The sequence below is a fragment of the Pristiophorus japonicus genome, chromosome 6 (genome assembly GCF_044704955.1).
Source record: "Pristiophorus japonicus isolate sPriJap1 chromosome 6, sPriJap1.hap1, whole genome shotgun sequence".
NCBI lineage: Eukaryota > Metazoa > Chordata > Chondrichthyes > Pristiophoridae > Pristiophorus > Pristiophorus japonicus.
Genome location: NC_091982.1, coordinates 78,469,954 through 78,486,143, shown reverse-complemented (window position 1 = coordinate 78,486,143; position 16,190 = coordinate 78,469,954). Strand labels below are relative to the sequence as shown.

Genomic DNA, 16,190 nt, shown 5'->3' with positions numbered 1-16,190 from the left:
AGGAGGTGGCCTTGGAAATAGTGGATGCGTTGACAGTCATTTTCCAACATTCCATTGACTCTGGATCAGTTCCTATGGAGTGGAGGGTAGCCAATGTAACCCCACTTTTTAAAAAAGGAGGGAGAGAGAAAACAGGGAATTATAGACCGGTCAGCCTGACATCGGTAGTGGGTAAAATGATGGAATCAATTATTAAGGATGTCATAGCAGTGCATTTGGAAAGAGGTGACATGATAGGTCCAAGTCAGCATGGATTTGTGAAAGGGAAATCATGCTCGACAAATCTTCTGGAATTTTTTGAGGATGTTTCCAGTAGAGTGGATAAGGGAGAACCAGTTGATGTGGTATATTTGGACTTTCAGAAGGCGTTCGACAAGGTCCCACACAAGAGATTGATGTGCAAAGTTAGAGCACATGGGATTGGGGGTAGTGTACTGACATGGATTGAGAACTGGTTGTCAGACAGGAAGCAAAGAGTAGGAGTAAATGGGTACTTTTCAGAATGGCAGGCAGTGACTAGTGGGGTACCGCAAGGTTCTGTGCTGGGGCCCCAGCTGTTTACACTGTACATTAATGATTTAGATGAGGGGATTAAATGTAGTATCTCCAAATTTGCGGATGACACTAAGTTGGGTGGCAGTGTGAGCTGCGAGGAGGATGCTGTGAGGCTGCAGAGCGACTTGGATAGGTTAGGTGAGTGGGCAAATGCATGGCAGATGAAGTATAATGTGGATAAATGTGAGGTTATCCACTTTGGTGGTAAAAACAGAGAGACAGACTATTATCTGAATGGTGACAGATTAGGAAAAGGGGAGGTGCAAAGAGACCTGGGTGTCATGGTACATCAGTCATTGAAGGTTGGCATGCAGGTGCAGCAGGCGGTTAAGAAAGCAAATGGCATGTTGGCCTTCATAGCAAGGGGATTTGAGTACAGGGGCAGGGAGGTGTTGCTACAGTTGTACAGGGCATTGGTGAGGCCACACCTGGAGTATTGTGTACAGTTTTGGTCTCCTAACCTGAGGAAGGACATTCTTGCTATTGAGGGAGTGCAGCGAAGGTTCACCAGACTGATTCCCGGGATGGCGGGACTGACCTATCAAGAAAGACTGGATCAACTGGGCTTGTATTCACTGGAGTTCAGAAGAATGAGAGGGGACCTCATAGAAACATATAAAATTCTGACGGGGTTAGACAGGTTAGATGCAGGAAGAATGTTCCCAATGTTGGGGAAGTCCAGAACCAGGGGTCACAGTCTAAGGATAAGGGGTAAGCCATTTAGGACCGAGATGAGGAGAAACTTCTTCACCCAGAGAGTGGTGAACCTGTGGAATTCTCTACCACAGAAAGTTGTTGAGGCCAATTCACTAAATATATTCAAAAAGGAGTTAGATGAGGTCCTTACTGCTAGGGGGATCAAGGGGTATGGCGAGAAAGCAGGAATGGGGTACTGAAGTTGAATGTTCAGCCATGAACTCATTGAATGGCGGTGCAGGCTAGAAGGGCCGAATGGCCTACTCCTGCACCTATTTTCTATGTTTCTATGTTTCCATGAAAGCAGACGCATAGCCTACTTTTACCAACCTAAGAGTTTTAAAACATATAAAAATTAAATTTAAATACACATTTTTATAGTAAAACTTGGTTTACATGTTAAGCCAACAAGTGTATCTTTGGTATACAATCTGACCAAAGTTGTCTAATGTATTGAGAACTAGTGCAACTTTCACAGGAATTAGCAGTGATAACTTTTCTTGGCTTCTGGGAGGAACTGGCTTGTTTGTGCTTTAAATCAGCAAGAACTCCACATAAATAATGTTAGGTCACTAATCAGGCAATCAAAGCAGCATTTCTAATTTACCTTGGCATCCAGTTGCTGTAGATAAGAACATATATAGTCAATGCTGGCTCCAAATGGGTGAACATGGAGAAATGTAGAAATTATACCTGCAATTAAAAAGTACGCTATTTTAGGATGAAAGGTTAAAAGGTGCAAACATTCCTCTATTTCTATAATATCCTTCCAGAGATAAGGAAAAATGCAACGTTATTACTTAGAACCACAGCACATATAAGTTAGTGTTGTTTGAAGAGAATTGTACTGCTTATTTTCTAAAGGTACAGTAGCCTAGTGGTTATGTTACTGGAGTAGCAGCCCAGAGGTTGAATTCAAATCATGGTGAATTGTTACAATGAATTCAGTAAATCTGGTCATTTGCAGACCAGCGCCAGAAAATGATGAAGAAAAGCAGCTGGTTTGTTCTAAAAACCCAAATAGTTCAGTAATTTTTTTCAGGGAATGGAGCCTGCCAACCCCACCCTGTCTGTCTCCAGTCCCACACTAAGTGATTGACTCTTAATGCCCCAAGGGCAACTAGGGATAGACAATACTGTCTTTGCTCATGCTGCCCACACCTGAAGAGCAGATATATTAAAACAAATTACACTATCAGGCATAAAAATGCATGAGACATATCAACAGATTAAATAAATCACGCAAAGAACACTCATCAATTATGATGAAAGAACTGATCAATATTAACTCTGCCAAACATCTATACTGTCATGCAATCAAACAGGAATCCACATAAAACCTACCTCATCAGCTAGTCATCATAAAACTGGCAAGGTTTGGGCATGATGTACAGTTTTGTGTCAGATTGTAGCTAACCTCAGGTCCAATACATTTCAAGTATCAATTTGGTAATAGAGGGATTACAGAACTCTGCTGGCTCTATTATTTATCCACTTTTTAAAAAGTAGATTCAGGACAACTTTTTGATGATTCAGTGGATAAATGCCACTGCAGTAAAGAAAAGAAAGGTCCCAAATTTGATTTCTGTTTTGTGTTGAGTTGCTAATCTCAGCCAGGACAGTAGCAAAGATGCAATAATTTCCTGAGTCACATTAGATAACAGAGTGCAAATATGGAACTAGGGTTTCAGCTCTTAACTGCTATTTTCTAATGCCTTTTGGAAAGTGCATAAAGTGGACTGAGGTAATGGCGTGATTGGACTCAGCAATAATGCTAACAAAGTGTTCACCAGAACTCACATGAAGAATGGCCACTTGAAATATCAGAGATTACTGGCACTTAGGGACTGCACTCAAGTAGGACTCATCACTTTCAAAAGAGATGATAACTAAATTGTGCGGGGGCAGGTGGTGGAGGAGTGGTGAAAATAGATTCAGGTCATCTTCTGAACATCAACTTTTTCTCTCTGAAATTTCTCGCCAATAACTTCACCCATCACCCTGAAAGTGTGCAGCCAGAAATCTGTCTTCATCCTATTACTCAAGATTGGACACATTGTTATTTTCTTTTTGTTCTTCAACTGATGGGGCTGGATTTTCGGCTAATTTGCGCTCCCTTTAGCACCTGGGCGGGGTGCAAAAACTATTCTTTGGTTGCAAAATGGGGTGAACATATTGCGCCCGGGCGGAACTTTAGGCAATGTTTTTGCGGCGACGCTAAAACTTAGCGCTTGCCCGATGTTTTCACCGTTTGGATGACGTCAATCGTCGTGCAACGCTGCGCTAGCGCCCCGGGCGGAACTTTCGAGCATATCACCTGATTTAGCGTCTGCCTGGGAATCCGCCAGCAAAAAGCAGTCGTACCCAGTGCCATCTTTAAAACGGAGGATAAGTTTTAAATCTAATGCTGTTTTGTATCGATATCAAATTGTTGAAGTTAATAAAAATGTAGAAGCTTACTACAGTGGTGATCTTTTTTTTCTGCACTCAAAACTTGAGCATATCTTTGGCATTTGGAAGCGACAGATAATGTCACATTTCACCTTGCTTTAGTGATTAATGATGTCGTAAAATTTTCTGTTCTGAGCAAACTTTTTCGGGTTTATGTATGGATGACTCTGTCAAACAGATGTTGCTCATTCATTGGCATTACTGGGCTATTTTCTTCTCTTCAAAGCCAATTATAATGGCTCTCCACTGTCCTGGCTGAGATCAGCAAACTTCGTGCAGACAAGTGGGTTAAGCCTGAGACTTTTATGATCTGCAGACCAGTTTTTAATGTTCCATTTTTTTCATCGAGTGAAAGTGAATGGCGGGGTAGGGAAAGGGACAGCCAGGTGCAGCCTGTTCTGACTAATCATCCATACGTGTGGAATTTCTAGAAGGTTCACTAAACCATCTGTCATTGTCTTGGGACATAAGCCAATTATATTGTGGCCATTGCTGTCAAAGGCTTGAGGAAGGCTGCGTTTTTCATTATGAAGTTTTGTAAAGGAAATTTTAAAAGATGGGGGCTATACTATGTCAGCCATTATTCCTGGCTGCTATATTTATATGGCATCGAGCTGCAAGAAGGCTTATTGATGATCATTTCGAACATAATCGAAGAGGTCACAGACGTATGGGGAAGAGGCCTTACCCCCAACGAGTTTACAGGGAACAGCGCTCATACTTGCAGTTCTCTGAGGCGCAGTGAGTTAGAAGGCTGCGCTTTTGAAAAGAAGTGCCGACGGAGATATGCCAGCTCATAAAGGAAGACCTGCAGCCTATCAGCAGCAAAATGACTGCACTGCCCGTTGAGGTGAAGGTGACTGTGGCACTTGCCTTCTATGCCTCCGGCTCCTTTCAGGCATCAGCGGGGGACATATGCCCCATCTCACAGCACGCTACACATTGCTGCATTCTGCAGGTGACTAATGCACTGTACGCACGCAGGATGGACTTCATAAATTTCCCAATGACCAAGGCGGCCCAGAATAAGAGGGTTGTACGTTTTGCATGATTTGCTGGCTTCTCCAAGGTTCAGGGTGCCATTGACTGTACGCACATCGCCCTGCAAGCACCTTTACACACTCCAAAGGTTTACCAAAACCAAAAGGGATTCCATTCCATGAATGTACAGATCATCTGTGATCATACTCAGCGCATCATGGCAGTCAATGCCCAATATCCAGGGAGCATCCATGATGCTTTCATCTTGCACGAGAGCACTGTCTCAGGTCTGTTCTAGCGTCAATCACAAGGCAAGAGCTGGATACTGGGTGACAAAGGTTAAGGCCTCGCCATCTGGCTCATGACCCCCCTCCAGAACCTATAGACAGAAGCCGAGCATCGCTATAATGAGAGCCATGCTGCCACACGCAGCATCATCGAACAGACAATTGGAGTGCTCAAGCAGACCTTCCAATGACTGGACGCCTCTGGAGGCTGCCTGCAATATGCCCCTCAGCAGGTCTCCGAGTTAATTGTGGTGTGCTGCATGCTACACAACTTAGCCATCATGAGGGGGACAGGATTTGTCAATGGGGATTGCAGGAGAACCTCAGGAGGGGAGGGAGGAGAGGACAAGGAGCCTGGCAAGGAATCTATGGCACCATCACAACCACAGAGGAGGCATCGTGGAAATTTCGCAGCTGCAAATGTCTTATGTCAGCAGCTCATAATTGAACGCTTTGCTTGAAGAGTGAACGGCATGTTTGACCATTGCCTGGCCACTCTATCCCACCATTTTTACTATTCCCCCTCTTATTTTGCAAATGAGACTCTACACAGGAATTGTTAAGGTAAACAGATTTTATGAAAAATGTAAAACTTTGTAAACTTTCAAACATTGGAAACTTTAATAAACATTCAGAACTTTTATAACTTATTAACATTTTAAAATTTTAATAAAATAACAACAAAACAATCCCTGCCCCAATGTCTTTTGGCACTGGGTCCTCCCCACCCCCCTCCCTCGCCTTCTCCCCCTACCCAAAGTGGCAAGAGATCGTGCAGCAAGGCGGCCAGGGTCCTACTGTATTTGGGAGAAGAGACATTGGAGACGCCGTGTGGAGATGTACTGGAGGAACTCGGGGTATGGAAGACACAGCTTCTGACTGGTGAGCCTTGTGACTGACGTCTGGGTCTGGGTGTAATACTGGGGACTCCAGTATCACTGGTGGAGGCTATCAGTAATGCGTGGGCATTGATGGCCTCACAGGTTTCGTGACTCACACCGGCAATCTGTAATCTTCGCAGTGAGCTTTTCGATGCTCGTGGGAATCCTACCCAGGGCATCAAGGAGGTGTCGGGTGAGCTGGACGCTCTCCCTGGACAGTCCCACCATGTCTAGTTCTGCGTCTGCCTGTTTGTCAGCAGACCGACTTTGCCGACTTACTCTCCGGAGAGACGGCATATGGGATTCGACCCCAGAAGTGCATTGCTGCACGCCACTAGGCCCAGGAGCCTCGGATGTGTCAAGGCTCGAGGAGGTAGCTTCATCCTCGGACGTAATGTTTCCCGGTGCCAAAAGAGGTGTGGAGTGCATCTGCCCGCCCCCCGCAGTCGGCTCCTCACTGCTCTCTTCCTCTTCCTCCTCCACCCCCCACATCATGGCCTGATGTGGAGAGTTCATGAAAGGCATGCGGTGCCTGTGACTCTTCCACTGGAAGTAGAAAGCAACAGGTGAGTGGTTAGCAGCAAGGGAGGGGACAGGGTGACATGAGGAAGGTCACATAACACAGGCTCATTTGAAGGACCGCCGCTACTCCATTATATGTAGTCCAGACACTACATCACATTGCCCCAACCCTACTCCACAGATACTGCCCCAACCCAGCCCATGGAGTGTGCAGGACTTACCTTCATTTTCCAAATGGGGGTCAGCACCCCCAGCAAAAGTTGCCCTACTGGAGACGCTGATGAGGCCTTCCACTCACTCTTCCACGTGAGTCAGCGGCAGGTGCGAGACCAACCACCGCCTGTCTGCCGCTGCTCCCGGCAGTTATGGGACTTCTTTGCCTGCAAACATGAAAATACGAATTGCTATCAAAGGGTCCATCTGCTCTTGTGGCACACACAGATCACCACCAAAGCATTTATACCATGTTGTGTGAATGTAATAGAGTCCTCTGTCTAATGGCCTTGGAAGTTGCGCGTGGTTCATCAGGAGGACATCGAAGTGTGGAAACATCTTATGAGATCTCAGAAAGCAATCTTAATAATGTGTAAAGATTATTCATGGCAAATAGGGTGCCAGACTAAGCCTATCTATGTGTGATGCATTTTCGGAGGCAACCCACAATCTGTTGAGACCCAGCAACAGCATCAGAACAAATAGTGTGTCAGATTTATAAATTCAATGAATAAAAATGGTACTCACTCTGACAACCCTGGTCAGATCGTTAAATGTTTTGCGACACTGGATGCCGGTTCGAGAAACAGTGCCGCAGGCAGAGACCTCCTCAGCCAGAGACCTCCTCAGCGATCTCCTTCCAGATCTTCTTAAATGTTGGTGGGAGGGGTCTACTTCCACCCCTCCCGTGTAATTCTGCCCATCTCCTTTCCACAGCACTAACCAGGGCCTCCTTTGCCTCACTGCTAAACCTCCTCACCCATTGCCTGTTCTCCTTCATAATGCCGTGATGCTCAATAAACCAAAACAAAAGTGAAATGGCTGATTCAGCCCTGGGTGTACTGCACGTGCGCGGACGCTCCCTGCCTGCATTAGCGTTTGCGATCAGACAGCTGACCAAAAGCGCGGGAAGAAGAAAAAAAAAATCCCCAAGAAAGAAAATCACGCATGCGCAGAAGGGCCTTTTTAAAAAAAAATTAAAGAGAAAAACCATTCGCGCGTACGCAGTAGGGACAATTTTTTAACAAAGAAAAAAAAATTCACGCATGCGCAGAAAGGGCGATTTTTTTTCGGGGTGGAACTTTCGGCTCCGACGCACAAAATCTGTTGTGCAACATCGGAGTTAGCGCTAACACTCGTCAGTAACTTTCATTTGGTGAAAGTTGTGTGTTCTGGCGCTAAAGTTAACCCGGCACTAAAAAAAAATATTTCCACGTGATTTGCGCCCAAAAACGGGCAAAATTGCAAAAAAACAAAAATCCAGCCCTTTAATGTTTGTCCCACTGAGGAGCAACTGGGAAATACTTTTATGCAGAGAGGGAAAGCGTGATGAGTTGAGTCAGAGATCTCCCTTTAATAAAAATTAATTTTTCCTCCCCGTTAAACCTTGTATCTCTGTACTTGGCGCATCCATTTGCTGCCAGCTTCTTTTGTTACTATAGTCTCAAGGGAACACTGTATTTTCTACTTGTATAAATCTGAAATGGAAAGATGGAAATATCTTGATCCAATAAGGGTATTTCATTAAACTGGTGATTGTTTAGGTAGAAATAAGAACAGTGAACTGAAACTGAATATGCTATTTATTTTATTGGCAATTGGTTGTTCCTTAGTTACCATCAATTAGAAGTCCACTACACTGACCAAAGGGCCTGACTTTCTGGTTTTGCCCGTACCACTGCACTCTCAGTGTGCATCAGATTGAGAATGAGTATTTTTCATTTTCTTTTTGATAATAGTTGCCATACCAAAAGTAACACAAATGGATATAAATCAGCAATTTTTAACCAATTTGAAAGCAGCTTCAGGAACAGCTCAGGGTAGTAGTTGTAATTTATAGCTCTAGTGCTTAGAAGGAATTCAATTACTGCACAGAAGGTATAGCAACCATTTCCCAATATTCTCCTTTTCTTCTTATGAAGTTACAAATCTTCTTAGGATCGTTGTGCTGACAGGAGCATTTGGAATTATCGTGGATCTCTCATGGCACTGATTATAACACGTTCACAAAGTTAGGTGGCACAATTAATACTATAGATGGGAGCAAAAATTTGCAAAGGGACATTATGAGGACAGGTTGCATAGATTGTATTCATTTGCATTTAGAAGATTAAGGGGGGATCTCTTTGAGGTGGTTAAAAGGATTTGATGGGGTATATAGAGAGAAACAATTTCCTCTGGTGGGCGCGTCCCGAACAAGGGCTCATAACCTTGAAATGAGATCGAAGCTGTTCAGGGGTGATGTCAGGAAGCACTTCTTCACACAAAAGGCAGTGACAATCTGAAACTCTCCGCCAAAAAGCTGTTGCGGGTAGGTCACTTGAAAAAATTCAAAGAGATTGCTGGATTTTTATTAGGCAAGGATATTAAGGGATATGGAACCAAGGCAAATAGATGAGAATTGAGATACAGATCAGCCATGATCTAACTCAATGGCAGAGCAGGCTCGAGGGGCTGAATAGCCTACTCCTGTTCCTATGTTCTTATGAGTTGGAGAATATGCTGTTTTATGGCATGGGACCCGAACACCTGGGCAGCAGTTAAATAAAATAAGTTTGCATTTATATAGTGCTGTAACATGTATTTTGGAGATATCTCAAAAGGAATTCACATACACTTTGAACACTTTGAAGTGCAGCAACTGTTGCCATGTAGTTAGAAACGGCAGCTATTTTCAACACAGCATGATCTCAGAAACAGTAATGAGACGAATGACTGGCTAATCCTTTTTCTTTTGCTGAAGAAGGAATTTCTAGCCAGGACAGTGATCTTCTGTTCTTTGAATAGTGAAGTGCCCCTAAATCACTGGAACACAGAATCTGGTACAATGGGCCAAAAATTGCGGCCTCTCCGGGTGCGTATGATGTGCGCATGCCCCGAAGAGGCCTCGCAAATGCCGGTTCTCGATGCGCATGTGCTGAGAACCAGCTTTTACAATCTATGAGGAATCCCCGGGAAAAGGACATGCACGGGCAGAAATTTGGGCTATTTGCCCAACTCTTGCCCAGCGAATGTCCTTCAACCTCTTTCCCCTGGTGAAAGCAGGCGTATAGCCTATTTTTACCCATGTAAGAGTTTTAAACATAGAAAAATTAAATGTAATCACTGATTTTTATATTAAAAACCCTGGTCCATTAAAGTAGGTTTATTATTAACCCCCCATTAAAACTCATTAAAAAAAAATTCAACAAAATATACTTTTTTTAAAAACATTCCATTTCAATTAATTTTAAATATATGAGGTGTTTTTTTTTAATTTGTGTTGTGTTTCTTGTTTTGAGGGGTATTCTCATTGATAGTAATGAGAGCTCGTACAAATGGAATTCCCATTTTTATCAATGAGAATACTAGATATTCATTGGTGGTTCAAGCCCACGTGATCCCAGGATACGAATACGTACCTGGAAGACATGTTCCTGTACGCTGGACTGCGAAACTAGGCCTCCGACTGCAATTCTACGTTCCTCCGGGACCACTAGGTATTTTCGGGAAAAGAACACAGGTTGGAGGCGTTCACCTGAAGGAAGCCTCCGACTGCAACTTTCCCCCAATATCGCACGAGATAGACTGCAAGTCTGACAATACAGGACTTCCTCAGTACAGCATAGGAGTATCAGACAAAACTGTGCACTTAAGTTCTGGAGAATTGCTTGAACCCAAATATACCTCTCCCACTTGGGTGTGTGGTGTGTGTGTGTATTATTGGTCCCCTCACATCTCAACAGGGTTCCTCTTTTCCCCCTTTAACAGGTTCTCTCTCTACTCTCTATAAAAGGAATCTTTCTTCTCGTTATCTACTCCCTCATCAAGGGTCTTTCGTCACACCCTCAAATAGAACCTCTTTCTTCCTCTCTCGCACCATCACCATAGGGTGTCTTTTTCATTTTGCCTGTCAACAGGGGCCCAAAGAGAATCTCTGTTTATCCTCTACTAAGAGACCTATTTCCTATCTCCTTCCCCATTCCGTTGAAGTTACTTTTGAACTAAAAAAATCAATTACCTAAAGTTTTGCAACTGAAAGCTGACACTTGCTGGAGTTTTCCAAATTCAGTTCATACCAGACTGATTCCTGGGATGAGGGGGATTGTCCTATGAGGAGAGATTGAGTAGACTAGGCCTATAGGGCCCAAGTTTCGAGCCGCGCCTAGAACGGCGCAGTCCCGACCTGGACGCCCGTTTTTCGCGCCACAAAGTGCGCCTAAAAAAACCCTCCGTATTCTCCACCTCCCTGCAGGTCCTCTGGCTCTCGGCGCAGCGCAGCAGGAGCTGTAGGGGGCGGAGCCAGGTCCCTGCGCTGAAAACAGTGCCGGGACCTCTGCACATGCACGCTACAGTGGGCGCGCAAGTGCAGTAGCTCCAGATGCCCTAAACTGTGTGGCCGAATGGCCTCACTGGGACTGCGTGAATAAGGCTCCTCCCACGGCCAGCTCCTACTTCCCGCCTCCGGACCCGACCTGACCCGACTCCCGCTCCTCCGCCCCCGGACCGGACCGGACCCGACTCCCGCTCCTCCCCCCCCGGACCGGACCGGACCCGACTCCCGCTCCTCCCCCCCCCCCCACCCCCGGACCGACTCCCGCTCCCCCACCACCCCAGACTGGACCCGACCTGACCTCCCTCTCCCTCCCCCCGACCCAAACCAAACCGACCTCCCTCCCACCAACCCCCCCGACCTGACCCAACGCCACCTACCTGTAAATCTGGTGCTGGGGACGGGCCCTGCCCAAAGTCTCTGGCCCGGCCCGTTCAGCCTCCCTCCCCCTTCTCCCTTCCCCCCACATCTCCTTTCCCCCCTTCTCCCCTTTATCCCCCCCTCCCTCCTCCCTCATCCCTCCCCCTTCTCCCTCATCCCTCCCCCTTCTCCCCCATCCCTCGCTGTCAGAAACACAGACACTGACAGACAGAGAATGAGAGACACACAGAGACAGACAGAGAGATAGAGACACTGACAGAGACACACTGGGGGGGGCATCCCAGCACGCTGTTGGAGGGCTCCCGGTGCTGCAGTCGGTAAGTAGAAAATGTTTTATTTATTGATTAAAAAAAAAATTATTTCTTATTAATTTTTTGATTGATTTATTGGTTGATTTATTGATGTATTTATCATTTATTATTGATGATGGCTCTTTATTTGTAAAACTGAAGTGTTTAATGTTTGTAAACTTCCCTTTAAACCCCACCCCCCACCACTCTCTACGCCTGATTTGTAACCTACGCCTGATTTTCTAAAGTGTAGACAAGGTTTTTTCGAGCGTACAAAAATCTTCACTTACTCCATTCTAAGTTAGTTTGGAGTAAGTTTTCACTGACGAAACTTTGAAAACAGGCGTAAGTGGCTGGACACGCCCCCTTTTGAAAAAAAAATTCTGTTCCAAAGTGAAACTGTTCTAACTGACTAGAACTGGAGCAAACTAAATGACGAGAATTCCGATTTCTAAGATACTCCGTTCTACACCAGTTGCTCCTAAAAATCAGGAGCAAATCATGTGGAAACTTGGGACCATATTCTCTAGAGTTTAGAAGAATGAGAGGTGATTTCATTGAAACATACAAAATACTTACAGGGCTTGACTGGGTAGATTGCAGGTAGGATGTTTCCTCTGGCTGAAGAGTCTAAAACCAGGGGTCACAATCTCAGAATAAGGGGTTAGCCATTTAGGACTGAGATGAGGAGAAACTTCTTCACTCAGAGGGTGATGAATCTTTGGAATTCTCTACCCCAGAGGGCAGTGGAGGCTCAGTGTTTGAGTATATTTAAGACAGAGATAGATAGATTTTTGGATATTAAGGGAATCAAGGGATACATGGATAGTGCAGAAAAGTGGAGTTGAGGTAGATCAGCCATGATCTCATTGAATGACGGAGCAGGCTAAAGGGGCCGAATGGCCTACTCCTGCTCCTAATGCTTATGTTCTTATGTCCAATAAAGATGAGAAGCTGGTAATCAGCAGCACATTATTTTTGTGGAAATGAAATTGGTAACCAGACTTTTTTCTTAAAATGTAGTTGTTAGTTTTGTTGAGGGACATGCATTGGAACATGACGTGGGTCAGACCTGGGGCTTGACACCCCAAACTTATGTTAGTTGATCGGATGAGGATTACAAAGTTTGGAGGCTGGGGAATGAATGTTTATCAGCCCTGAACTCGTAGCTTTCTCAGTTTCTCTCTGATCTCCCCTCATGACCTCTCTGCACTAATCCTGTTCATGAGATCCATTCCCTGCTCCCTCAACCCTATTCCCACCAAACTGCTGACCATCCAACTTCCTTTTCTAGCTCCCATGTTAGCTGATATTGTTAATGATTCTCTCTCCTCAGGTACTCTCCCGCTCTCACCCAAATCTGCCGTAATCACCCTCTACTCAAAAAAACAACCCTTGACCCCTATGTCCTTGCACACTACCGCCCCATCTCCAACTTCCCTTTTCCCTTCAAAGTTCTTGAATGTATTGTCACCTCCCAAATCCGTGCCCATCTTTCCTGCAACTCCATGTTTGAATCCCTCCAATCAGGTTTCCGCCCTGCCACAGAACCGAAACAGCTCTCATCAAGGTCACAAATTACATCCTTTGTCGCTGTGACAAAGGTAAACTATCCCTCCTCGTCCCTCTCGATCTGTCTGCAGCCTTTGACACGGATGACCATTCCATCCTCTTCCAACGCCTCTTCACTGTCATCCAGCTGGGTGGGACTGCACTCGCCTGGTTCCATTCTCATCTATCTAATCGTAGCCAGAAAATCACCTGCAATGGCCTCTCTTCCCATTCCCGCATCGTTAAATCTAGTGTCCCCCAAGGATCTATCCTTGGCCCCCTCCTATTTCTCATCTGCATGCTGCCCCTTAGCAACATCAAAAGAAAACAGTGTCAGTTTTCATATGTACGCGGATGACACCCAGCTCTACCTCACCATCACTTCTCTCGACCTCTCCATGGTCTCTAAATTGTCAAGACTGCTTGTCCGACATCCGATATGAAGGAGCAGAAATTTTCTTCAATTAAATATTGGGAATAAACGAAGCCATCGTTTTCGGACCGCCACAAACTCCGTTCCCTAGTCATTGACTCAATCCTTCTCCCTAACATCTGTCTGAGGCTGAACCATACTGTTCGCAACCTTGGTGTCATATTTGTCCCTTAAATGAGCTTCCGACCACATATCTGCAGCATAACTAAGACTGCCTATTTCCAACTCCATAACATCGCCCGTCTCCGCCCCTGCCTCAGCTCATTCACTACTGAAATCCTCATCCATGCCTTTGTTACCTCTAGACTTAACTATTCTAACGCACTCCTGTCAGGCTTCCCACGTTCGACCTACCTAAACTTGAGGTTATCTAAAATTCGGCTGCACATGTCCTAACACGCATCAAGTCCAGTTTGCTCATCACCACTGTGCTCGCTGACCTACATTGACTCCTAGTTAAGCAACACCTCGATTTCAAAATTCTCATTGTTTTTATAAATCCCTCCATGGCCTCACCCCTCCCCATCTCTGTAATCTCCTCCAGCCGCCCAACCCCTCCCCCCCACCCCCCCAGAGATACCTGCGCTCCTCTAATTCTGCTCTCTTGAGCATCCGTGATTATAATCGCTCAACCACTGATGGCTGTACCTTCTGCTGTCTTGGTCCTAAGCTCTGGAATTCCCTCCCTAAACCTCTCCGCCACTCTACCTCCTTTAAGATGCTTCTTAAAACCTAACTCTTTGACCAATCTGCCCTAATTTCTCCTTATGTGGCTCAGTCAAATATTTGTCTTCCAATACTTGTCTTGTGAAGCACCAGGGGACATTTTACTATGTTAAAGGCACTATATAAGTACAAGTTGTTGTTGTCGTACATAGTTGGGTGGGTGGAAAAATGGTCAAGGCAGCTGTAACTCAAGATTTCTTTCAGTGGGATGTGATGAGGACTAAATTGAAATTGAAGGGATTTTTTTTCTATAATAGGATTGGCAAATAACGAACAGAAAAAATCAATAAGAACAGAAACACATTTATTTAACCAACGCGGAAGAAGTACACGACAGCTTGACAGTCGTGATATAGATGACAGGCATAAGAAATATTATTTGTGCGAAGTCTGGGGAACCTACCTTCGTAAAACAACAGAAGTATTAAAGAGGGTTTAGGGAAGTGCAGCAAGAAGTATTCTGGGATTTAAGACTTTACATTATGAAAAGAAATTCAGAAAACTGAACTTGTTTGCATTGGAGCAAAGAAGATTAAGAGGAAACATTGACCCAAGTTTTTAAAAGAGACACAGGAATTTATAAGCACAAGATCGAGACCTGAGCATAAAACTAAAATTAAAGAATTTCCATCCCAATTTCAACATAAGAAAAACTTGCATTTATATAGCAGCTTATCACATCTCTTAGTGACATCCCAAAGAGGCTCACATATAATGAATTGCTTTGAAGTGCAGTTACTGTTGTTACATAGGCACATACAACAACCATGTTCGACACAGAAAATTTCTCAAACAGTAATAAGATGAATGATTACTTATCTATTTTTGGTGGTATTGGTTAAGGATGGAATGCTGACCAGAACATTCTCTGCTCTCTTTTGAATAGTATCATGGGATCTTTAACATGTATCTTTAGATTTAACATTTCAGTCAAAGGATGGTACATTCAACAATGCAGCACTCCTTTAATCCTGCACTGGACAATCAGCCTAGATTATGTGCTCAAGTCTTTATAACAGAAAAGAGGATATGCTAGGTAATGCATCAACTAAGCTGGATGAATATCATGCTAAGAACAGGTTTAAAGAATTCTAAAGCTAAGTACAGATAAAGATAACTAAAGATACATCTGCAAGACAATAACATGCATTTGTAATATGCCTATAATATTGAAAAATGAGGAAAACCAATGCTGAGCCAAAGCAGGAGAAATTCGGAGGGTGGGTCAAAGAGGTGATTTTTAAGGGGTGAAGTGAGGGGATATAGGAATTTAGGGATGGAATTCTAGAGTCTGACTTAGGCGGTTGAAGGCACAGTCATCAATGGTGGGGCATAGGGATGCAGACGTACAGGAGCTTGGAGTCAGAGAGTTCAAATGGGGAGTTATAGAGCTGGAAGAGACTATAGTGATAGGTAAGGGTGAAGCTATGGAGGGATTTACAGACAACATTTTTAATTGAGTTGTTGGGAAAGCAGAAATTAAATGTAAGTTGGAGGTAATGGCAAGTGGAACTTGGTGTAACATATGATATCATTGTCAGAGTTTTGGACCAGCTGGAGTTTACGAATGCTGGACAATAGGAGGCCAGCAAGGAGAGCAGTGGAGTAATCAAGTATGGAGATCACAAAGATATATTTGTGGGTTTGTAGGGACATAGGCAGGTAATGGAGAAGGAAGTGGGCTGTCTTTATAATGGAGAGAGCTGTCTTTATGATGGAGAGGATATTGGATTGGAAACTCAGCTTGAAGTCAAACAAGAGGTTGCAAACTATCTGCTTTAGCCAGGCAGTGGCTGAGGAGGGGGATAGAGACAATGGCAAGGGAACAGAGTTTGTGGTTGGTGCTGAAGACAATGGTTTTGGTTTTCCCAATGTTTAGCTGGAGGGAGTTAAGATTTATCCAAGACTGGG

The 16,190-nt window shown here is 44.5% G+C and overlaps 2 protein-coding genes across 12 annotated transcripts in view; one reads left to right on the top strand and one right to left on the bottom strand.

Moving 5' to 3' along the window:
• Positions 1-16,190, bottom strand: part of LOC139265703 (ecto-NOX disulfide-thiol exchanger 2-like) — a 460,596-nt gene that overhangs the window by 16,124 nt on the left and 428,282 nt on the right. For 10 of the 11 annotated variants that reach the window (XM_070882954.1, XM_070882953.1, XM_070882961.1 and 7 more), the window contains one exon: positions 1,859-1,944. In XM_070882954.1, the coding sequence (XP_070739055.1) occupies positions 1,859-1,944 (86 nt within the window). Of the gene's footprint in view, positions 1-1,858; positions 1,945-16,190 lie in introns of those variants that run through there. The other variant, XR_011593606.1, reaches the window with a different exon arrangement.
• The window catches only part of LOC139265704 (centrin-1), a 100,704-nt gene that overhangs the window by 63,126 nt on the left and 21,388 nt on the right, over positions 1-16,190 (top strand). The gene's annotated exons all lie outside the window — the stretch shown is intronic.